Raw genomic sequence first — 22,896 nt, 5'->3', positions numbered from 1 at the left:
ACGGGAAAGCGGAAGCTAACCCTTTGACGCAAACCTCCATGCTGCCGTACCGGAAGTTACGTTGTGAGTATGTTTATGTATCCCGTGTGTACGTGCTGCAGTTACCTCAACTCATGTTCATTAGAAAGGTCAGCTAAAAACGTGTAGGTTAGTTTTGTATTTTGTTAAATGAATTCAGGTGCAATGAAGCAAGCCAAGCTGTCCGCCGGAAAACGTCTGACCAAACCAATTCTGTTCGGGACAGTGATTGTTGGACTGGCTACAGCCTTCTTTAACAGGTACGAGTTACAGCGTTGGCACCTGTTAGTATCAGAACATTGGAAAATAGTCTTAAAAACTTTAATTCGCACTTTCGACGATTTCCGTTGTGTTGTGGCATTGTAGATATTTAGTATTCTGATGACAATGAATGCAGCCTCTCCTGTGATTAAAAAATAAAATGACCTTGGCTAAGATTTGTAACAAATTCATTTAACATACACAGAGAAGACATTGAAAGAATTTAATAAAACACACTTCATCATCATCAGATGAACTAAACATTTCAGGTTTTTCAAATTTATTATGGTTAAAATGATCTACAGTTAAGCTCAAAATGATTCATACCCTGGCCATATTTTGACTAAAAGTGAATTTCCTTCCTCCTGACAGGAGGCCAGGTAGAGGAAGAGAAGAAGAGGTTGACAGGGCAGAGAGGATGAAGGAGAGAGAGAGAGGAACAAACATGCACAAATATCATACATTACAGAGAACAAACATGACAGGCTGTTATAATTGGAATGCTGAAAAACTATGCATTGTATTTATTAGTTTTTTTATCTGATACATTGTAGCCCCTGGGTTTGTCAGAGGGCGGATGCAGTTCAGCATTCTGATCTGGACAGAGAGAGAAAGAGAGAGGGAGGGAGAAACACAAAAACTACAAGGAAGACTGGAGAGGCCTGATGAGTGAAGAGGGAGGAGATGAAAGAAAAGGAGAGGAGGTGGAGGAACTGCTTGGTGGATCATGCTTGTGTCCCCCGTCAGCGTAGACCTAAAAGTTTAAAGACTTAGAGTTCAAAGAATACGAGTTAGTCAGCCTGTTCTACCTGTGGCTGTATGTCAAGAAGTGACTGTAACTATACCTATCAGCCCTAAACACTGTGTTTGAGGCTAACTATATGCTTTATTAAACAGAAAGGGTTTAAGTGTGGTCTTTTTTTATATAACTAACAGCTCGTCCTCCCATTCTACTTTTATGAGTTCTAGGAACTACAAGTAAAGCTGCACTCAGAGATCTTACTGTTCTATAAGGGACATATGGTACTATTACATATATATACATGTAGAGCCTTGTAGGTGAGGAGAAAGATTTTGAAGTTTATTCTTGAGCCCACTGGGAGCTAGTTAAGAGAAGCTAGAACAGGAGAGATATGATCCCTTTTGCCTCTAGCTGCTGCGTTCTGGATCATCTGCAGGCTGTTGATGGAGTAATGTGGACATCTGGACAATAGTGAGTTGCAGTAGTCCAGTCTGGAAGTAACAAAAGCACGGATGAGTTTTTCAGCATCACTCTGAGAGAGGATGCTCTGATCTTAGCAATATTACAGCCGGACAAGGTTGTCCCCACCTCTCTCAATTTATGATTGCTCAGAATGTTCTAGAAGTTAGGGTGATTTAGATTGATGCAGAAGATTGAATATTCTGAAACTGTGCAGTGAGATGAATAATTTTGGACAGGCAATTCTGTCAAAAATGTAAAATAAATACAATTTAAAAAGCATTTTCCATAGTTTCTTCACTGCAGTGTCTTACTGTCTTTTCTCATATACAGATCCATTACACAATTGTCACAATTCAGCTAGGGTGTGAATCGTTTTGAGTTTAACTGTAATGTTTGCTGATGGGCCTATTTGATTCTGCTCTTGCAGCCAGTGTTAGTCATGTTAACATAACTCTGACATATCATCCCTTTTCATACAGGCACAAGTTCTTTGGTGATGTGGACGGGCTCAGAGCTCAGGAGCGAGCCCGCCATGATGCTAGGAGAATGGAAGTCCTGGAGAGGCGGCAGAAGCAAATCGATGACGTGGCCCAGAAGAAGCAGGCGAGTGACTGACTGACTGCACAGCAGACTGTAATGAGTCAGTCTGCAGACGTGGACACTACATTTATCACTTGTGCAAGGACAATCTGGTTTAACATCCTTGGGACTGATTGAAATATTTCAGGTTCAAATGAAGAGTTCTTGTACTTACATGTGTGCCCAGCAGGTGGCAGAGTTGCAACACTCTAAAGACTTCCAAGAATTAGTGCAAGTTTTAGCTTTTTAAATCACGTGTTTAAAGTGCACACTGAAGAGTTTGAAGGTCTGATGTGATGTTTTTGCTTTTGCTGGTTGTGTTATTTGACGTTAACCCTTAAACAAACTTCAGACCTGTTTTTATGTTGCAAATTTTGAAGATCAAGGATCCTTCAAAGTAAGAGCAGACTCACTGGTATTCAGAGAACACGTAATGAAATGAAAAAGCCTAAAAGTGTGTGTATGTCATTTTGTGCCATCTGCTTGTATGCAGGATTGTGTGTGCTATGACACTGACAAAGATTTATTTGTTATAAAATGTGTCTTGTGCTTAAGAGTTTTAAAAATGATGATGTGCTGCTTTCTGTCAGTTTATTGGATTGTGAAGTCAATGTTTGATTTTTGACTTTTGAGATTGGTGCCATCTTGCATGTGAAGAACTTGTGGACAGATTTCTCTATTTCAACTACTTTAATACAGAAATTAAAAAAACCCACCTAATTATTCATTTTAATTTCATCTATAAAATGTCAGGAAAGCTGATTTATAAGGGCTAAATTACTAAAATCTGCCATTTTTACAACCATTGGTGGAGTATAATTACATCTTTTATTGAGACATGCTATAAAAGAAATCTGAAATAAATTAAATCAATGGCCAAAATATTGCACATGAATAGAAAAAAACCACAAGGTCAAAGTGCTTCGCTTACAGAACTGAATGTTGATGTTAATTGTGTAATAAATCAGGTAGAAATACTAATAATGCTGGTTAACAGGTCTGAACACGATGGTAACTGTCTGTTAATAAAGATCAATATGACCAATACTGTACACATGATGTCACAGTTCAGAATGTGTTTGACTCACTAATGACACAAAGACTCTTCTCTTTTTTTGACAGATGCTGTAAATACTGGAGGTAACAGTAATATGAGATATTAAACAGCATGTAGGACATTGTGAAACATTAATATTTGATGAAACCATTGCGCTACATGGCACTGGAATATTCAGTGCCATTAAATCTGCTGCTTTTCCATTTATGGGTTCAGCAGCCTGGGTTACACCTCTTTTTATTTCTGAATAATGTTGTGAAACATTTTTTCTATTTTAGTCGATATGGTGGATTCAGGAGAGGGTTTTTCAGTCTTTGTGAGCAAACAGCAGATACAGTATCACATGGAATATACAGAAATAAAGCACAAGAATCCAGACAGAGGGGGGGGCAGCGTGTGAAGACAAGGGGCAACAGTACATCAAAGTTTTACAGTATCAGTAGTGTTCCTTCTGTGCTCATAGCACATAGTGCTCATTTCTGTCACGGGGGCGAGTTGGGTTACTGTCACACAGCAAGGGGCACTAAACCGGGAGAGGAGGCTGCAGGAGGGGCGGTGATGGCCGTGAGGGTGCCTGGTTGTAGTCCGTTCACGGTCCTACAGGAACAAAATGAGACAGTCACTTTAAAATTTGTACAGATTTATAAATTATAAGACAGCACAAACTGGGAGCTGTTTCAAACGAGCATGTGTTGCTAAAAATGGAACTTAGGAATGCTGAAACTGGGAAGGAAGTTCATCAGACCGACTGGTTTAACTGGTCTGTTTTTTTGGGTCATTGTTGTGGTATGATCAGTATCCTATTTGTGGTTTAGCCCCATGAGCTATGATTCCTGAGAGATAAATGAAAGTACACCTTTAACACAGGCATGGGTGTTTTGTGAAAAGTTTTTCTTTGCGATCATCAGCAGGTTCCAAAACGCACCACTGTTAAACCTCAAAAAGTAATATTTGACCATTTTAATGAGGAAAAAGACCAAACTGCGAGCATGTGTTTATTACACTTCAGATGTGAATGAAGGTGAAAGGTTGTCTGTTGTTGCTCTCTAATTAGTAGTCCCAGTGCTCAACACAAACACAACATTACACAAAATAAGTAACAACACAATCAAAACCATTCTAAAGCATCATATTTATATACTGACAACTTCATCCCACTAATTATGTCCGGCAGCTTTAATGGTTAGCTCTGAAGCCAAAACACCACTTCACACTATTATGAAGGCAAGAAGAAAGGGTAGTCCAGCACCATTAAACCACCACCACCACCACCACCCTGAAGCTGTTTGTTATCTGGAATATTTCTATGAGACAGAGAAAGTCAGCAGCTGCATGCATCGGCCCGACAAACTCAGGTAACAAAGTGGTGGATATTACCCAGAATTAATGCAGGGAACGTGACCCTCTCTGTCCTGCTGGGAAAAATGCACACAAGGTCTCAAATACTCCTGCTTGTTCCCTGCTTTCACTTATTCACCAGCACAACAACAACATTAAAAAGTGATTTCACTCACGCTTTGTCAAAATATGACATATGCAGTGTATGTGAGTAGTTTGCATTCAGTGCGTTGCTGTTGTCCAGAGCGTACGCCTTCCTGGCTTTCTGGTCCTTTGCAAAGTTCCTGCAGGCAGCGAGCTTTGACTCCAGAGCCTGTAAAAGTAGACAAGATGGCGACTTTACATCAAGCTGAAGGAAAACTGGAGAACTGAAACAGGAAGAAGAAGAAATGACTCACCCCAACTTTCCGGAGCAAATCACTGACGATGTTTAGGGCCGATATTCTGGCAGAGGGAGTCAGAGGAGAGTTGCCATTTGACAGCACTGGAGATGAGATTTGTTGTGTAGATTTTCAATATCCAGCAGATACAGAGTGGTGGTAATATAAACACCAAAAGAAGCTTTCATTTCTTTTCTGTGCATTAAAAAATGCACTACAAAGTAAAGGTGCAGGTACCTGCTGGGTGAGCGAAGGCATTATCCAGACCTTTGCTCAGTGGGGTAGCTGGCAGAGAGAGAGAGGCCTGCACCGCAGTGTCCATCTTCACATTGTCCTGTGTGGGTGAACTTGGAGCGGACATCCTGGTTACATCTGCCTGCCTCTCTCGCACGGCAAGCTCCTGCCGCAAGTCTGAAGAGAAAAGAAGAAACAGAAATTCCAACACATCTGTGCAGCAGCTGTGATTGACAGAGAGGCTCATTAGTGAAATCTAATCAATACCCACCTCTGGCTTCATCCTTTAACCTTTGCACAGAGACCAGCAGTGACTCCTTCTCATCTAGCTCGCTCTCCAGGAAGGCGTTCCTCTCGATGGCCTGGTTCAGGCGCTGCTCAAAGTTCTCCAGGGACACGATGGTGGCCCTGAGGAGGGGACATCTCATTAAGCCAGCAAGATATCCTCAGAGGCAGGTCCTATAGGCACTTACTAATTAATTTTGATGCAGTCGATATCTCAGCTCCAGCACTGATTCTAATCCAATTTAAAACAATCAAATGCATTGGAGGCATTCACTAATCCTAACAAGGTCACTGAATATTCATAGAATAAAAAGAGTTAACTGTAATATAAAGACGAAACAGCAGCAGCCTTTGAGTGCAGACAGACCTTTTGGCTCTTTCCAGGTCATCATTGGACTGTTCCAGCTCTCGGACATATTTGTGGAGCTGCTCCTTGATGCTGCGTGTTTGGCTGAGGTCATCCTCTAACAAGGAGATCTGCTTGTAGCTCTGAGAGTACTGCTGCTCCAGCTTCTCCTAAAGGAGGAGGAGGAGGAACATGATTTGTAGGGAACACCACCATCCATTTTTCAGTGCTCCCCTCATTTGCCTTTCCCCATTTACCGAAGGCAGCGGATGTAAAGTGTGACCTACAAATCTACGAGACAATCAGCTCAATATACCGCAGAGCCTGCCTGTATGTCTGACCTATATCTGCTGTTAAAGTGGAGTTGATGCAGCCGGCCACACAGAGGCCAGACAGGCATGCCTGTGAATTACTTTCTTAGTCTGTGAATATAACAGTGAAATATATTAATATAACATATATTTAAAAAGCTAAAACTAAATGAGGCTTTTTTGCAGTAACCTCAAGGTTAAAAAAATCCTGCTACAATTTAAAAAACCTCTACCAAATGTACACATATTAATTTGCTTCAAAAAACACTTTAATATTGTTTGATTTTGGAATAAAGCGATGATTGTTTTCATTCTTGCCTGTTAAAGTAAAACTCATTCCTTGCTGGTGGCCAGACTCATGTGCCTGGACAAATGGATTTGTAAATATGCTAGGTCAATTTTGGTAATTATGCAGTGAGAATATAAATGAGACACAACCTCATGCATCATTAATGAGACGCATCAGTATACAGATTGGGACAAAGCAGGTGCTGAGATTGGAAAATAGGAACCTGAATTCATTTCAAGGATACAAGTACTGTGGAATCAATGTGTTGTTACACTATATACTCAAGCCACACATGACACATAAAGAAGCTAATTATTGCTTTAATTATCCTAGTTTCAACCTATGTTGCCAACATAAAAGTTCTGCAGTTACTTTGAGTGTTTCCACTTCATTCTTGAGTCGGTTGTTCTCAGACTGCAGGTCCTTAATGCGATGCTCAGCCTGACCCAGCTGTGCTTCCAGCTCGGCCTCCAGCTCCCTGCTTCCTTCCTGAAACTCCAGCAGCTCCTCCTGAGCCTCCTGGCAGCTGCAGGCAGACAGACAATGAGCCATTAGACAACAAGTCTGGACAGAAAGAGGTCGGCGTGCGAGCCTAGCGGGACCTGACAGGCGGAGGCATTCATCAGTTGAAAACACATGCTACTTTTTTTACCTTTATTTTACCTTGTCTGACCCAGTTTTGTTCTGCTAGCTCTGAAAAACGACTTGGAGGCTTTAACTGTTTAACATTTTTGTAAGAAATGCATCTCTATGATGTAACAGTCAAAACATACGGCAGGTCATCACAGACTAGCAAGGAACTGATTACATAAGTTCAGTTCATATGGTCATGGATGGACAAGCACACAGAACCAGATGTCTAAAAATGGCAAATGGCTGTGAGCTGTAGTGCCGATAGTGGCACTGAGCCAGAAAATCCATTTGCGTGCTGTGGGGATGCTCAGCCAAGCCTGGCTTTGAACTAGTCTTACTTGTAAACTTTATTAACTCTAGCCCACACATGAATCTAGAATCCTGTTTTAGACTGCACCACTGCCTGAGAAAAAAACTGCTACACTATTATAAAGTTTATTTTGAACTTTTGAACTTACAATTCTGAAATAGAATAATCCTGACCTTTACTCAGCATGCTGCTAATTGTTTTAGAAGCTCTTACATAACAGGGCGTAGGTCTCAGTTTGCTTCCTTTAGCGTCCATTAATCCAGTGACATGTTACAAGCTGAGATAAGATTTCAGCTCTGTAAAGCTTAGAATCATCTACATATTGTTCAAACACAGAGACACGGCTGCCTTTTATGGTTAATGTAAAATATGAGATGCCAATTTCGTGAGGAAGAAGAAGCTTTCACGGCTTTCTCACGCTGAAGTGTCACCGGATATGTTGATGTGAAGATAGTGATCCACAGAGTTACCATCAGGGGGGGGATTGATAAACCGACTTATCAATCACACATTTTGGCTTTGGTGAGACAGGAAATACGTATAAGCACTGCTGTCCTACATGTGGAATTTGTTAACTAAAAGCTACAAAATTACATGAATCTCAACCATTAGGAGCTGAAAGCAGAACAAATAGTATCAGAGTTACATACCCCTTCTTGTACTTGAGGGAAAGAGCCTTCCAGAAGTCAATTTCCTCATCTTTTGAAGAAAACTTTGGTATCATATCCATCTCCATGGCAAACAGATCTTCAAGAGAAATCAGAAAACTGTTAGATGGCAGAAAAAAACCTGTCAAACAGCAGGGATAAGCCTCCTACTTCTTATAGTTGTTTCTCTAAGCTGTAAATCCCTCAGTCCATCTAGACATCCACAGTTAAAAATCAATGCTTTAACCACAGCTGGGAAGCAATCATGACACACACTGAGAGGAAAGAAACATTCCACAGCATCAGAGTTTAAAACAGAAGCACTGCTCCTACAGACAAAGCAGCTTTTTGACTTTGATTAATGCACACCTGTTCAAAAGAAAGCAGCATAAGCTATTTCTTACAGCATCATATATTTAGACTGTTTCAGAAGAAGACATTTATCACACCATCACCTAAAGAAGAATATTTTAACAGCACTAACAGCAAAGTTAAACCCCTAACCACCAAACACTCAGTGTTCAATGTAAATGTCTGAGGAGGGAGCCCAAATTTAGGTCAAACCCACTTTCTTTTCTTTGTGTCCTGAAATGCATCAGGGGTGTGTGTGTGTGTGTGTGTGTGTGTGTGTGTGTGTGTGTGTGATTTCAAGGGTTAGATCGTGTGTTTAAGGGCCTTTAAGGAGTGGATTGCTGTTATCTTTGACACATAATATTGCATTATAATGGAAACAAAGTATTAAGCTATATGTCCTCTATGGATGTAACAACAAATAGAATGGTGTCTAGTAGGAACAACATTAATTTAATGTCTAAGGACATCATAGCAGGCAGTTAAAAACGTAAAGATTCTTTTGCTGTCTACCTTTGTGTACCTCATATTAACACATTAATATATAGGTTAAATAATCTTTACTATTCCGTGGAAATATAAAAGTGAGACATTTAACAGAAAACTAACTGACTTATATAGTAGGAACATAATGTGTACTGCCCTGCATAAATGTCATTCAGTTTATAACCGACCACACCACAGCATAAAGAGAAAATACCAGCCATTTTGACAGCATCATAAAATGGGTCTGATATAATTTATTGATAAATGGCATTATTTTTACATAAAGTGATATATTATTTAAGCTAAACGGTAGGTTAGGGTGTAAATTAACAGACAAATTGAGTACTATATCGTACAATATTTGCCTGCTGTTTAGTCCGCCTAATGCTAATCCTTGGGGGAAAAAAGCAACACAAAATCTATAGAAATAAAAACACCGCCTGGATGAAGACATGAATTAAAACGTGTAACGTGTATGAATCATAAAACAGGTGTAGAAATCAGAGTGAGACCAGCGGCTGAGAACACAGCTGATGCTGAGCTCAGCTGTCAAAAAACTGGGTGGGAAAACAAGCCGAACACACGAGCAGCTCCGAACCGGCGACCCGCTGCTTCGAGTAGCCTACCTTAGAATGTACGTCTGTTGGTTTATAGTCGGAACAAAATTCAAAAAAATTCAAGTTTACCTGAACATCGTCTCAATGTGTGATATTTATCGGTCCATCCCGCGGCCTGCTCCGAGATATTACTGCTACTGCTGCTGCTGCCGACCGTCCCCTCTGATGCCTGCTGCTCGCTGCCATTAACTATATACAAAGATGGACGCAGGGTTGCCAGATCTGACTGACAGTTTCCAGCAAAAACAGAACATAAAACCCGACGAACGTAAAAAAAAACAAGCCCAAATCACAACCTCTCTAGAATCTAAATGTTCAGACTGTCATACGCGAACAAAGAAAACACGTCATAGGCACACGTAACTTCGCAGCTGCACTAAATAACCCATAGAAATAAGTAATACAATCCAGCAAAGAGTGCAATCAGGCAACTTCTTCTACTTCTTTTAAGTTTATTGGCGATCGCCACCTACCGGACTGGAGTGTGGACAGGTGATTTACCAGGAAAAAAAAAAATAAAAATAAGATAAACTTAACTGGTATTATATTTCCTATCCCTGTGATTTTAAGATACTTTACTCAAGTCTGAGTAAAGGAGTGGAAATTTCTTGCTGCATAACCCCAGTCAGAGCTAACTAATCACCCAGGCTACACACTGTGACCACATGAGGGCAGTGTAGATAAACTGACAGTAGTTGGCAATGACATTAAAACAAACAAACAAACAAACAAACAAAAGCTTACAGGACAGGTTAATAGATAGTATTATTATTACCTTGGCTGGCTTTTCCTGCGAAACACAAACAATAACAAGGAAATACCATATAAATTATAAAATATTTAGCTTGTCATCACAACTATCACATGAAACCATCTTAAATGTTACATAAAAAGTGATAAATACTAATATAATAATAACATTTTTATTTATTGTGTTATGTATTTGACCTATGTAATTTGTAATGAAAATGTGTAGTAAACCGTCTCCTGCGGCATGTGACACGTCAAACGCAGAGTACACGTACGGTTGCCACGGTAACGGAGACCCCAACATCTGCCGTGATGAGCGTTTCGCAGGAAGTCAGTGTTTCTACCAAGTCCTGGAAAATGAAAGACTCGGAGGACGAAGACATAGACAAAGTGACGATGTTTGACCTGGTCTGCTCGAAAATGAGAGAGGTTTGTTCACCGGCTAACTCGGAGACATACATATGTGTTGGCCTGTGATTGGCCACACCATGCACATTTGTAATGACTGCTCTACAGCCAGCTTTGTTTTAGGCGCTGTTGTTTCTTATAGAACAACAGGTTTCTAGGATATAAAAAGTAAACACTCACTGAGACTTCACTCAGTCAGAGAGAGCGAGAGCGAGAGATAACATGGAGTACATGGGATCACTGAAAGCAGAGGGAAATAAAGAGGAAGAACCCGGGACTAGTTTGTTTCACCATTTAATGGCGCAGAGGACAAATCTAGAAAAGGACACGGTTTGTTTATGTCTTAAGATAGACGTGAAAAGGAGAATGAAATGTTCTGTTGTCACTGAGAGTTTTCCTCTGTCTCCACAGATGGTCCTGCTGCAGCGGCTGGTAGTTATCGCACAGCTCTCCCGTGATGTTGTCGATAGGAAAGAAGTAGGAGGTAAGTTAGTAGAAGTAGGAGTTAGAGCTGCACAGACTGATGTATTAATCACCAACTACAGATTTAATCCAGTTTTCCTTCAGGGGAGACGAAAAGTGATGCCAATCTATTTGATATCACACAAGCAGTCCAAGCTGTGAGTGTATATTGTTTGAGTGCTTTTATAGCTTTCACACCTTTTGTGTGTGTGTAAGACTGAGTCTGCAGGGAATAATGTAATAAAAGCTGGAGGAAGGGCTGGTGAGGCTCTCATGTTATTAACAGCTTTGTTGCGTCCACACAGCACATTATGAAAATCTCAACTTTCAGCTGAACAAGCAGTTCAAAAGGGATCTGATAACCGGCCTGCTGCTCATCTATCCATCCTGTCTGCTGTACATCATTGAAGTGAGTCAGTGTTTACAGAATTAACTTGTGATGAACATCTGGTGGTGCTTGTACTGACAGGTTGTTGTGTGTCTGTCTTCCAGTCATCCAGGGATTTTCTACTTTCTGTTTTAAAAGACCTCCAAGCCATGCAGCAAAAACCAGATGGGTAATCAGAGTCCTTTGTGTCACAGATTTTCATACAGTAATATTATACACACAAAGATGAAAAATCACAGCTTTAACTGAACTTTAAATCAGGCACTCACACCTTTTTGTTGTCATTCAGTCACTAATTCAACAAGGATAAACTGGTAACTAGCATATGCATAAAATGCATGCTGCTTTCTAAAATATAAAATTCATAACACAATCAGAATGTACCATGTGGTAGGTATCATCTTATGGATTGTTGTCTTAAAAATGTTACAATACAATCTCTGACGCTATTATGGATAATCCAAATTTTAACCATTTGATGGCTGTGAAACGATAGCATAACCTTCTTCTTTTTGTTAGTACCTTGCTGAAAGCTAAGATTGTGTTCATGGCGCACAACCCTGAGAGCAGGATGTTTCAGCAGTGGAGCTACAAGGTTAGCAACTAATTGTTCCTCAATCATTTCATAATTGATCGTAAATATTCATAAGAATTTTCTGTCTGACTAAAGGTGATGGACGCAGCTCAGGTGGCTGTGGACACAGGGATTAAACGACTCGAGGAGGATGAGGAGAGCACAGAGACTCTGGTTTGCAGTGTCCTCTCATCGCTGCAGAAACTAAGTGAAAACCTGCAAGTGTCTAGGATGGTGCGTTTATAATCTGAAATTGCCTTAAATCAGTGTGAAGGTGTTTAAGACATTCTGATCACGCTTCCAGGTACTTCCTGGATTGGTGTTGGATCAGACTCCACAGATGATCATCCCTCAGAAGGTTCTGGACAAACTCTTGTGTAGAGACGAACTACAGAGTCCAGCACAACATCTGCAGATGTACAACTCACCCTTAGACATCAGCATGGAGTTTGGTAAGAGGCCATCTAATGCTCATTAGCATTTCAGTGATTAAACAGGATATCATTATAAGTCAGGATATCATATAAGTCACATTATATTCTGTTTTCTTATCAGGACAAGTTAATCCACTAAACTTCTACTCCAGTGTTTAACTGTTTGGACAAGAGGTCAGAGGTATGGTTACATCTATTTTTTTATGTCCTGTCATCATATCTGTTTAAAAAAATACCAAAGACGTGTAGGTTATGTTAACTGGGGACTCTAAATTGGTCATAGGTGTGAGTGTGAGTGGCTGTTTGTCTCTTTATATTAGCCCTGCCATGGTGATCCTACTTATCCAGGGTGTCCCATGCCTCATGTTGTTTAAAGGGCTAGGATTGGCTCTAGCTCCCTCCTGTAATACAGGACGAAGTTGAGTCAAAAAATGGATGGATGTATAAAATGTCCTCAAAAATCTCACAGTATTTGCAATAAAGGCCCCATTTAGCCGCATGCATTTGAATGCACCACAATTCAGCTAAGATGAAAACAGCAAGGAGAAAAAGGTCAGATAATATGACAAGTAAAATATAACTGACCACATTCAATGAATGCTACAAAGAGTCTGCTAATGAGTTCATAATTTATATATGAATTTATATATTTATATATTTTTGTAGAGACAGCTGCTGGCTCTTACACCATCATTGTTTGTCATCACAGTGGTTTGCGTGGCAGCTACAGTCATTTATCTTTCCTTTATGTTTGCCTTTGCAGAACGTGGCCTTTGCTAAAACACCTCGGACATGACTCAAGACTTCCTAAGCTTCAGTTTTATTCAACAATATACTCTTGTACTGTTCAGGACTGTCCATTTAACATCATCTTAGATCATTCATAATAAAAAAGCACCAAATATCCAAGTAATATAAAAACATTTTAATAGTTTCAACATTTGGATAAGGATTTTTTTTATCTTAAATTGTGTTCCACTTGGTGACTGAGAGATAGCATGTCCAAGAAAAGGCATTTCCTCTTTATCCATACTCACAGCATCACTACACATTGACACAAAGATTCCTTGATTACTTCTTCCCTTTTTTATTTTGGCCCCCTTTACTTGGAACTTAAGGAAAAAACCAGGATTAATGTCAATGGCTGCAATGTCTGCATGCACCACAGTGTAATCTACAGACTGTACAGGTACAAATAAACCTGTATGTAACATATTTTTTCTCATTTGTTGTATTATTTCAGAGCAATCTTCAGGTGATTTAAGTCCTCTCACATATAGTCTTCCGCACCTGACAGTGGTCTGAGATGTGCTTTTTTTCATATATTTTGCTATAGATAAAACTAATGGAATATTTGAGGAGATGCTGTGAAAACAACATTTAAACAAACTTGGCAGAACTTATTGGACAAAACAAAGTTTGAGGGCAGCACTGAATTTTTCCTCATATTTCAAAGTTCAATCTATTCACTTATATAAAAAATAAATACAAGCACATTTATATAGGACCAAAGATGAGACATATTTCATAGGCATGGTTAAAAAGCATGCTGCTTAGTTTCACACAGGACAATGTCAAATCAAGCCCCCCCTCCCCCCTTCAAAAACTGCTCACTGTATACACTACCCCTCCACCTTCTTACAAAACAATGTCCACAACACACATAATCCGCTTTATCACAACGACCTATGAGGTGAACATCAGCTATCATTGATACATTCCACCAATTAGTGTAAAAAAAAAGGCCTTCACATTTTAGTGCTGCAAGAATGAAAAGTGTGTCTGGAATCTGTCGTTGACTGTTTCTGCTCAACTGTTAATAATGTTGAGTTTGAGTATGCACAAGCCTTTTAGTACAAAATTAGGAGCAGTACGCTGTGACACAAAAATCCAGACAAAGACGGGACAAACACCTCAGCACAGCCTAACTGCAACTTTAAAAAACTGGTTTGTGGTCGGCTAAGAATTAGAGTCATGCTGCATTGATTCAAACTAAAGCTTGCTAAAACTATTTTGATTCCTATTTAATTATTTTTTTTAATGTAAAAAATGCCATATATTGTTTTACTTTAAGGCTCAATATGGTGAAAATGTACTGCTTTTATTGGTACACTTTTTGTGTTTTTATTTGTAGGTATTTCACTTCTTGTCTACGATGGCTCTTTTTATTTATTTATTTTTTTGGCATTATGAAGAAAAAATGAAAGATTAGCCTACTTGATAAATAATTTGCAAACTTTCAGTTTTTCTTTTTGAATCAATTAACATAGTTTTCCAACACCATGCTCTAATCTGTCTTTTATCAAGTATACCCACTTGGAGTTGATGTCAGTTGTTGTGTGTAACTGGGGGAGATTTGTTTTCTGCTGTGTCACAGTTACAGCAGCAATGATGCAGCAGTTTCCATGCAGTTGCCTTGAGCCCTGTAACATATTACCATCAATCCGTATTGATCCAAACAGCTGCAGGTTTTTTGTGATGAAGCATTCTGCAAACCAACAGAAAATTACAACACAATATTCACATTTTCAGAAATATACCTTGATGGCTATAAAGACTTTTTTACAGTGCTATTTTAGCAATTACTCCCACTATTAAAAGGGGGCAACAAAAGTTCTGCGCTGTAGCTTTAAATCTCGGTGGTATTGTGTGGCTGCAGGGATGTTTTTTGGAGTGAGCTAGAGCTAATGCTAGAGGCTATTATCAGGGCTCAGGAGGTTGATTGTGAGGTCAGAAACTCTTATTTAAAACAGCTGCAAACTAGGTTAAACCTTGAGCCTATTGAACCATGTTACATAATGTTATTTTATGTGAAAGTGTCATTATTGTGCTAGGACCAGCAACATTATAATATTACAGTATATGTACAGTTTAATGCTATAATATTCATCATCATGTATAATCTTCAATACAGTATTTGTATATATATCTATATATTTTACGTATCAGTTTATCCTGTCAGTATATACAGAACATCTATGTACAAGAGGCTTCAGTATATACAAAAGTCCTGTGAGTAATATCGCACTTTAAAGGATGATGATAGTGGAGCAGCACAGTGACTTTGAGGCCATGTGTCGTGGATGTTCTCAGGACTAAAGCAAAAGTCTTACAAATCTGGATAGGTCACAACAAAACCCACCACAAAGGCAAATAACAAACTGCTGCTGTTGTACGCAAACCTCGTTTCAAGTTTCCTCTTAAACTGAACCTGTGATTCCTGAAAAGATGCGGCAGCAGAATCTCTGGTCCCGTGTTTGAATACTTTTTTTTCTCTTTTTTTCTTTTTTTTTAATCCTCACACTTTGTAAAAAGCATTCAGAAATATATCTGTATAAATACTCTCATCAAAATAAACACATATACACATATCTTTGCACGTGCCTCAGGTTCACTAATATAGACCAAAAATATCAGCATCATCAGACTGGGGTCTTAGAAACGGTACTATGGTGGAAAGAAAAAAATGTGCTCATTTATAATAAAACAGCACCTTTTTTTCTGGGTGTAACAATGTTTTTTGTGATATAATGATAAAATAGATGTAGTGGCAATTTGCAGAGGATGATTCTCAGTTTAACTGTAACAGTTGTTGGAGCTTGAAGTGCAAATAATATAATAATAATTATTATTATTAAACATCTATTATCTTAAAAGATACAATAAAAGGGCAGCCTGTTTTTGTCACCTTTTATCAAGTCACAGCAAGAAGGTTTTAACCTGGCTGGGCCCTTTCTGTGTGGGGTTTGCACATTCTCCCCTTTGCCTGCATGGGTTTTTTTTGGGTACTCCGACTTCCACCCACATACCAATAGACATTCAGGTTAGGTTAATGGGGAATAAAATTGGCCATAGGTGTGCGCATGACTAGTTGTTATCCCTACAACAGACTGGTGACCTGTCTCTGCCTCTGACCCATTGGTAGCTGGGATAGGCTCCAGCCATCCTTATGGTTAGATTACTTAACCCTTTAACAGGATGGATTATAGACTGTGTAAAAGAAAAGCACTGGTCACTGCTTTTAATTAAAAAAAAATTCTTATTGTTGTGCACTTCAAGCTTCATACATATACTTTCCATCCTGTACATTTTCCCCACATTCTCAAAACTGAGCTTACTTCTAACTCAAAAATTAGAAAAATCCCATGCAACTTTGCCTGCTGCAAAAATAATTATGAACACATAGACTTTCTCATCTATCGTTCAAAAACTTTAATGTCTCATATATTTTTTTAGCTCCCTGAAAACTGTAGAAGAAGTGGTATCTTTATAGTTCTCCCATGGATACAAAATATGATCTGATCTTTACTGTTAGTCATATCATATAGTACTCTGAAGATATACAGTATAAACAATAAATATCCAGTGACCGATATCCCGACTGAATGCCTTCTAAATATAGAGAAAGGTATGAGTGGACGTTTAACCTCCTTACAGCCTCGTAGGTTTAAAACATGCATTTCAGTTTTTTGCGCCAAGACACCAACAGTGCAACATCATATAGTACAATTATCACACACCGCCAAAAACACACACACACACACACACACACACCCACCTTTTTCAACACGACATACTGGCACACTCACAGTGAACACTCAGTTGGGACAGAGGTTTGGGGTTTGTTACCACCACATGCCAGAGTGAGGCATTTTAACCAACACCCCTGATGAATGAAGGAGGTGATGGAGAGAGAAAGAAAGGGGGATTAACAGGACAGATGTACAGTACTGTGTAGTTTGTTCTCCTAAAATTCACTCATGAGTAGCAGCAGCAGCAGCAAAGAGCTCATTCCTCCCAGCAGCCTGTTTCCAGTTTCATGTGTGAAGTTAAAGGCAATATTGCAAGTGAATCAAATAAGGCAAAACAAATTAAAATAAAAAATAATCCAGCTAATGGAAAATGTAAAACTGTGATCATCAAACGTGCCCTGTCCATGTGGCCGCTTTGTTGTTTTACTGGATAGAAGCGCTTGTTTGTACATGCTGGCCCTTCTGGATTTGAGTACAGGGGACGAGTTGATGAGGAGATCCAGAGTGGCCATTGCAGCAAGTAATCCAACTTGGGGGTTGAGTGCGGGATTATTAAGCAAAGATGGTGCAGGAGTAGCAGTTGGGTTTTATCGGGGGGAACTCAGCGGCTGTCATAGCACTGTGCTTTCAGACTCCTCCTCGGAGTCTGCCCTGCTGTTGGTTGTTTCGAGCAGTGCCACTGAGTTCTTGAAGGGGTAGACGTAAGTCAAATCAAATATACCGTCCAGTTCCATGTTGATGATGGGGATGTCCAAGTTGCAGAGGGAATCTGGCAGAACAGAAAGAAACATCTGAGGATAAGCAGATAAAATAAATGTTGAGTGAAACAGATGTGGTGTTTTTCCACTGCAGGAACTCAGGGACACAAAGTGCCTCGATTGTTTACAGGACTGCCCCCCTGTAAAGTTCCATGACAACAACAAAACATGTAGACTGCCTTTAAACAGGCCATTGATTGCTGCAGTGGAAAACTCACCTATCGATGCTGGATGATTTTACGCACAACATTTGAGTCAACAAGGGTCCAAACCATAGAATGCATGATAGGAGTGCATGGTATACTGTAAAGTATAATAATAAAAAAACAATAGAAACCTTGTGCATCCACACCTGATCCATTATTGAGGCCCATTCTCAGTATACAATGTTTTAGCTGGATTTTAGTGTTGACATTACAGTGTGTCAACGGTTTTCACATATCTTTGTAAGGTGAAACTTTGATATACACTTACTGTCAGAAGTTTAAACACACTTCCTTTCAATGGTTTTGTATATATGTTTTATATTTTTAATTCTTCACAGTAGCCACATGTAAGAGTGGACAAAGCTATCATCAAAGCAAAAGATGGCTCTTTAAAGATTTAAAAAATACAAACAATATTCTAGATGACTACATATGGGCAAGCACTTCAGTAAATGCAGGATCACAATCCATCATACTGATATACAGTATAAACTAGAATGTTGACCTCTGTTTATACATGCTTCGTTGTGTCCTTGGTGACAATGATGATATCCGCAGTGTGATGGCGCAGACAGTGGTGGGCTGTGAGGCACAACACTGTGGAGTGGGTCGGGAACGTGAGGAGTGAGGGGTGAGGTGGGGGCAGTCACTACAGAAAGCCAGTGGGGGAAGAGGCAAGTGGAGCCGGGCATTATGGGTAGGAGTACTAAAAGGTCCAGTGTCCACCCTTGTGGTGTTTCTCATGTAAGCCATGCAGCTCAGCCACCATGCAAAGAACAACAAAATGTGTTAAAGGTGGACTAAACAAGACAGCTGTATGTTGGCAGCTTCACCCTGTAGTGAGCATGAGAGTGGGAGGCTTTGCGTTTGGCTGGGATGGTGGGTGGGTTGGAGGTGTGGGGAGGTGAGGGGAGGTGAAGCTTTAACAGGAACTCCTGCTTACCCTAAAAGTCCCTCTCACACAAAGAATCACACTGAACCTCTCGCCTCATACCGCTGCAAAAGTGAGACAAGAGCAGTTGACAAGAACGCAACATTAGACAATAAAAAGGTCCTGCTGGAGATGTTGAGGTGACTTAAGTTCTACATAACGGAGAAAAAGTGCATATTTACAATTGTATGAGTTCTGTTCTGACCCCAAAGAATAAGTCTGACCTGGTGTCCTCTACCTACACTTTCTTAAAAGTACCTCAAAGCTTCAATTCAACTACTGCAACATTACCTGTGGACATGCTTTCCCCAGGAGACAAACCATCCAGGAGACCTGATGAGTGATCCAGAGGCTGAGGACTGGTGCCTGGTGTGCTTGGGGGCTGAGGGGGAGGCAAGCTGGGCCTCTGCCGTGGCGGCTTAGGGGTTGGCCTGGCCTTAGTGAGAGTTCCAGCCAAGGAGGGCGGAGAGGAGAGAGATGGGGTTGTGACTGTCTGGATCGCTCCTGGGGAGCCAATGGTAGCATATCCCTGTGGGTAGCTGAAGCCGTACGGGGAAGGTGTGCTGGGAGGAGTGGGCGACAGGCTGACCGGAGACGGCTGACCTGTGGACTGGTCCGACATGGCTCCTGTCTGACAGTAGGGAGCTTTGGGTGGTATCGGAGCAAGCTTCTTTGCTGCAGAGAGAAATGGATCCTTATCATATACCCTTGTGTTCAAAAAATAGTAGCCTTTGTTTTAATCCTGTTTTTTTGTGTGTAAAATCACAAAATACAAAATCTCTTTAACAAAAGTTTCTAACTGGGACTACTATTTGAGCTGATGAATTGTTTCTGTTAGACTCAAAGGATTTGTGTTACCTCTTCTCAGGGTGTGTGGACTGTGCTCAGACAGTTGTGGCTGTCCACTAGAGGTCACTGTTCCCTGGAGTCCCTTCTGCCCGATCACCGGAGACAGCTCCTTGTTCTTCAGAGTACTGAGGAGAGAGTGAGGAAGAAAATGCACACATGCATTACAACAACACATTCTTCTATGATATGTCAACCTGTGGCATATTAAAAAAAATGAGAGCACCCATAGTTCAATGTCAAATTGTCTAAGAGACCACTGGTGCAGACAGACATATAGTCTACACAGCAGCACAGCAAGAGCAGTTCAAAAACCCAAAATAAACCCTAATGGCTTAATTTTCCTTACACTTATAGCAGAGCACAGCCAGAATGCCAATGAAGAAGAAAGCCTGAAGGTCAAAACATAACCAGTTTATGCTCTGACTGACTGACAGTCCTCGGCTATACGTCGGCGCTCAGCAGATGAGGCATGGGTAAATGATGGAAGCGGCTGGGATTAAAAGTTGTGGTGGAGCGATGCAGATGTGCGCCCTTTTCCATGTTGTTTGGCTTCATTGTGTTCATATTCAAGGTCTGATCTAACAGGACTGTCTGGGCTCAATGCTATGACTCATTAAACACCCACTTTCTAACTAATCATATTCACTGAAAGCTTTGAATCTCCTTTGTTGCCCGGCAACTGGCTCCTGAATATTCTGGCAACATGGAAAAATATGGATTGCATACATGGCTAATAAATTAAAGATGGAAGTGATAATGGGATTCCTAAAGTGCACTGTTTTCCATGACCGATGGATACAAACCAAGAGAATTATTAAGTCAGAGAACAGGGAGGTGTTGCTGGGAATATCTTACTCATACCCATCCCCTTTTCTCCACACATCATCCCTTTCTCGTGCCACTTTGTCCCTAACAGGGCCTCCCATCATTTGTGTGTGAGTTGTGTTGGAGGTATGACCGAGTTAAGCTACATTTACCTCGTCAGCTTGGCTCCTCTCTCCCGGCTACAAACACAGGCTGCCCATGGAGGGGGAGCAGATAGAGGGGTGTTGGGGGGTTTAGGGGAGCCGAGGAAGAGGTCGTGACGAGTGAGAACGAGCGGGGGTTTGATGTATAGGGTGGTGCCATTCATTTCAGATGGGGGCGCATGCGGAGCGTCGGACAGGGAGGCCTGTTTGGGCAGGTGCAGGGAGGTAGGTTTGGGATTGGAGTTGACATCTAGCTGCTGGGGAGACGGGCACAGGGATTGGGAGAGCGTGGGTGGGCTGTAGCTGATGCGGCGGGGTGGAGGGGATGGGCCAGAAGGCACGCATTCAGGACTGGGAGCGAAAGGACGCATACCCGGAGGTGCACGGGTGTAGAAGTGGTGGTGGGGGAGCGAGTAGGAAGAGCAAGAGGAGGAGGAAGAGGAAGAAGAGGAAGAAGGGTATGGGGGGGGCGGCCTCTCCTCCTCAGGGGAGGGGTATGGGTAACAGGAGTCCGACCAATTGGAGGACGCATCATCCGAGCTGCAATGATAAAAATATCAGTGTTTGATGGGGAACGGAGTTGTTAAAAGGAATTCATTCATTAGTTTCAGGAGGTGAAGAGAAGGCCGGGGGACACTGGGTTGTAAGTGTAAGCTTAGGGCCATCATGAGGGGTCAAGTCAAATGAATATCAATAAAGGTTTTAAAGAAGTACCAGCACAAAGAAAAAAAAGATCTCTACAGTTTTCAAATCACAAAAAAATGAAATAAAACAGAAAGTCAGTCACCTCATCCATTGCAGGGCCTTGCGACAATGGACTGTTATGCTGCTAATGAGGCTTGGACTAATGGCAAAAACAAACAGAGTGCACATGCAGCCATGAATCATATGAACTATAGATGAACTTTTTACCCACCCTGTGTTACAAAAAAAACCCTAGGAGAAGTGATGAAATCTTTACTTGAGCCACAAGACATCGCCAAAATCCCACACATGATTCCACAAATTAAAGGATGAGCAAATGTTTGAACTTAAAGAGCAGTCACATGTTTCACACAGAGGTGAAAGGATGAGTGACAGACGGGTGGGGGGGGGGGCAGCATAAGAGTGGGCTGCGCTGGACTGGCATCAGTTGCAGGGCGCAGCAGCAGACGCGGTGACGGAGGGAGCAGCAGCAGGTGGAGAGGTGTGTTTGTGTGAGTGTTGGGGTGAAACAGGAGGACGGGACGCACAACAGCCTTACCTGGCACGGTCACTGCTAGTGGGAGGAGGGGTGGGGGAGGGGGAAGCAGAGAAATCCCCAGGCTGCTCGGGGATGAGAGCGTCAGTGGGCGGGGTAGGGGGATGCGCGCTCGGTGGCGTGGAGGAAGTTTTACGTGTGGACGACGAGCCCCTGCGCGAAACCCAAGAGGTGTCCATCACTCTGACACCCATGCTGCAGTGGGACAGAGATGCACAGCCAATCATATCAAAGGAGGGCGTGTGTGTATGGATCAAGGGTTTCAACACCCAAAACACTTCGTCAGGGGTGAATTGAGAAGGGATCAGCGTCCCTGCATACCATTTTTACTGCATTCTATAGGTCCGACCCCAGATCCATTGTTGTTACCTCAAAGCTTTTTACGACACTCCAAATGAACCACCCACATACTAATGCATCCATTAAAGGAACAGTTCACCTTAATATCTGAGAACAGAAATGTGTAATTCCTAATTTCTATTCTCAGATTTTTAGCTGAACTGTCCCTTTAACTGTTGCATCTAATGACTACTGATCCATAGTGTTATTTTGTATAATCATTATAGACTCAGTCATTCTATCTGTATTACACATGGATCACACATTCTCCTGTCAGATGATTGTGAATGAATGATATGAAATGGTCCCTTTTATTATAGCTGTATCCTTTTGAATCCAACCCTAAACTCGCTGGCTGTGGTATTCTCTTTAGCATGAAGACATTGGCAGAAATGCACTTGAAACAACAGAAACTTCTTTAAGTTTGTAGTTAACTAAGGCTAAGCAACAGAGGACACTATTGTACAGAACAAGTGTTTCCAGTATCAGAGATGCTATTTATGCAAACACAGAGAAAAAGGTCTGCTTTGTTCATGTCTTCCCGGACGGACACTGTTGAGACATTGAACTATAGGAGTTCGAAAACACACGACAAATGACAGATGTCTCCTTTCAACGTGATGATGAACAGACCGATGGGAGGTTGACGGGAGGAAAAAAAATGCTATACTGTACCTTTGTATCTTCCTAATGCTGCATTGTTAAAACAGA

General features: G+C 41.1%; 3 protein-coding genes across 6 annotated transcripts in view; 1 reads left to right on the top strand and 2 right to left on the bottom strand.

The window, feature by feature from the left end:
* Positions 1 to 2,745: 2,745 nt before the first annotated feature.
* On the bottom strand, positions 2,746 to 9,707 carry ndel1a (nudE neurodevelopment protein 1-like 1a). 2 transcript variants are annotated; one of them, XM_028431725.1, is made up of 10 exons: positions 9,416 to 9,707; positions 7,896 to 7,992; positions 6,675 to 6,828; positions 5,724 to 5,872; positions 5,343 to 5,479; positions 5,075 to 5,248; positions 4,856 to 4,941; positions 4,634 to 4,770; positions 4,497 to 4,531; positions 2,746 to 3,716 (listed from the first exon to the last, which is right to left on the bottom strand). In XM_028431725.1, the coding sequence occupies exons 2-10, from the start codon at positions 7,979 to 7,981 to the stop codon at positions 3,709 to 3,711; spliced, it is 966 nt and encodes a 321-aa protein (XP_028287526.1). In that variant the 5' UTR covers positions 7,982 to 7,992; positions 9,416 to 9,707; the 3' UTR covers positions 2,746 to 3,708. The 2 variants fall into 2 exon arrangements, with proteins under 2 accessions (XP_028287526.1, XP_028287525.1); XM_028431724.1 differs by lacking the exon at positions 4,497 to 4,531 and having other exon boundaries at positions 9,416 to 9,706.
* A 684-nt stretch (positions 9,708 to 10,391) lies between these two features.
* tex47 (testis expressed 47) lies at positions 10,392 to 13,577 on the top strand. 2 transcript variants are annotated; one of them, XM_028431210.1, is made up of 9 exons: positions 10,392 to 10,525; positions 10,916 to 10,988; positions 11,272 to 11,375; positions 11,459 to 11,523; positions 11,874 to 11,949; positions 12,025 to 12,162; positions 12,233 to 12,380; positions 12,484 to 12,543; positions 13,126 to 13,577. In XM_028431210.1, the coding sequence occupies exons 1-8, from the start codon at positions 10,409 to 10,411 to the stop codon at positions 12,519 to 12,521; spliced, it is 759 nt and encodes a 252-aa protein (XP_028287011.1). In that variant the 5' UTR covers positions 10,392 to 10,408; the 3' UTR covers positions 12,522 to 12,543; positions 13,126 to 13,577. The 2 variants fall into 2 exon arrangements, with proteins under 2 accessions (XP_028287011.1, XP_028287012.1); XM_028431211.1 differs by lacking the exon at positions 10,392 to 10,525 and adding an exon at positions 10,606 to 10,834.
* Positions 13,578 to 13,976: 399 nt separating this feature from the next.
* Positions 13,977 to 22,896, bottom strand: part of LOC114452097 (rho GTPase-activating protein 44-like) — a 51,028-nt gene continuing 42,108 nt past the window's right edge. Inside the window, exons 17-20 of one of the 2 annotated variants that reach the window (XM_028431207.1) lie at positions 20,616 to 21,146; positions 19,648 to 19,763; positions 19,081 to 19,464; positions 13,977 to 17,663 (exon numbers count right to left, since the gene is read on the bottom strand). In XM_028431207.1, the coding sequence (XP_028287008.1) occupies positions 17,506 to 17,663; positions 19,081 to 19,464; positions 19,648 to 19,763; positions 20,616 to 21,146 (1,189 nt within the window). In that variant the 3' untranslated portion in view covers positions 13,977 to 17,505. The remainder of the gene's footprint in view (positions 17,664 to 19,080; positions 19,465 to 19,647; positions 19,764 to 20,615; positions 21,147 to 22,896) is intronic. The other variant, XM_028431208.1, reaches the window with a different exon arrangement.

This window comes from Parambassis ranga, chromosome 19, assembly GCF_900634625.1.
Source record: "Parambassis ranga chromosome 19, fParRan2.1, whole genome shotgun sequence".
Lineage (NCBI taxonomy): Eukaryota > Metazoa > Chordata > Actinopteri > Ambassidae > Parambassis > Parambassis ranga.
The sequence above is the reverse complement of the archived record's forward strand: the minus strand, read 5'-3'. Positions and strand labels throughout refer to the sequence as shown.

What these genes read in the sequence shown, in the direction of transcription:
- ndel1a (XM_028431724.1), bottom strand. Translation starts at nt 7,981, where the DNA reads ATGGAGATGGATATGATACCAAAGTTTTCTTCAAAAGATGAGGAAATT. An exon ending in TCCCTCAAGTACAAGAAGGG is followed by an intron (nt 6,829 to 7,895) that starts GTATGTAACTCT and finishes GTCTGCCTGCAG; the next exon opens with CTGCCAGGAGGCTCAGGAGG. An exon ending in ATTTGCTCCGGAAAGTTGGG is followed by an intron (nt 4,771 to 4,855) that starts GTGAGTCATTTC and finishes CTACTTTTACAG; the next exon opens with GCTCTGGAGTCAAAGCTCGC.
- tex47 (XM_028431210.1), top strand. Translation starts at nt 10,409, where the DNA reads ATGAGCGTTTCGCAGGAAGTCAGTGTTTCTACCAAGTCCTGGAAAATG. An exon ending in TCTGCTCGAAAATGAGAGAG is followed by an intron (nt 10,526 to 10,915) that starts GTTTGTTCACCG and finishes CTGTCTCCACAG; the next exon opens with ATGGTCCTGCTGCAGCGGCT. An exon ending in GTCTGCTGTACATCATTGAA is followed by an intron (nt 11,376 to 11,458) that starts GTGAGTCAGTGT and finishes TCTGTCTTCCAG; the next exon opens with TCATCCAGGGATTTTCTACT.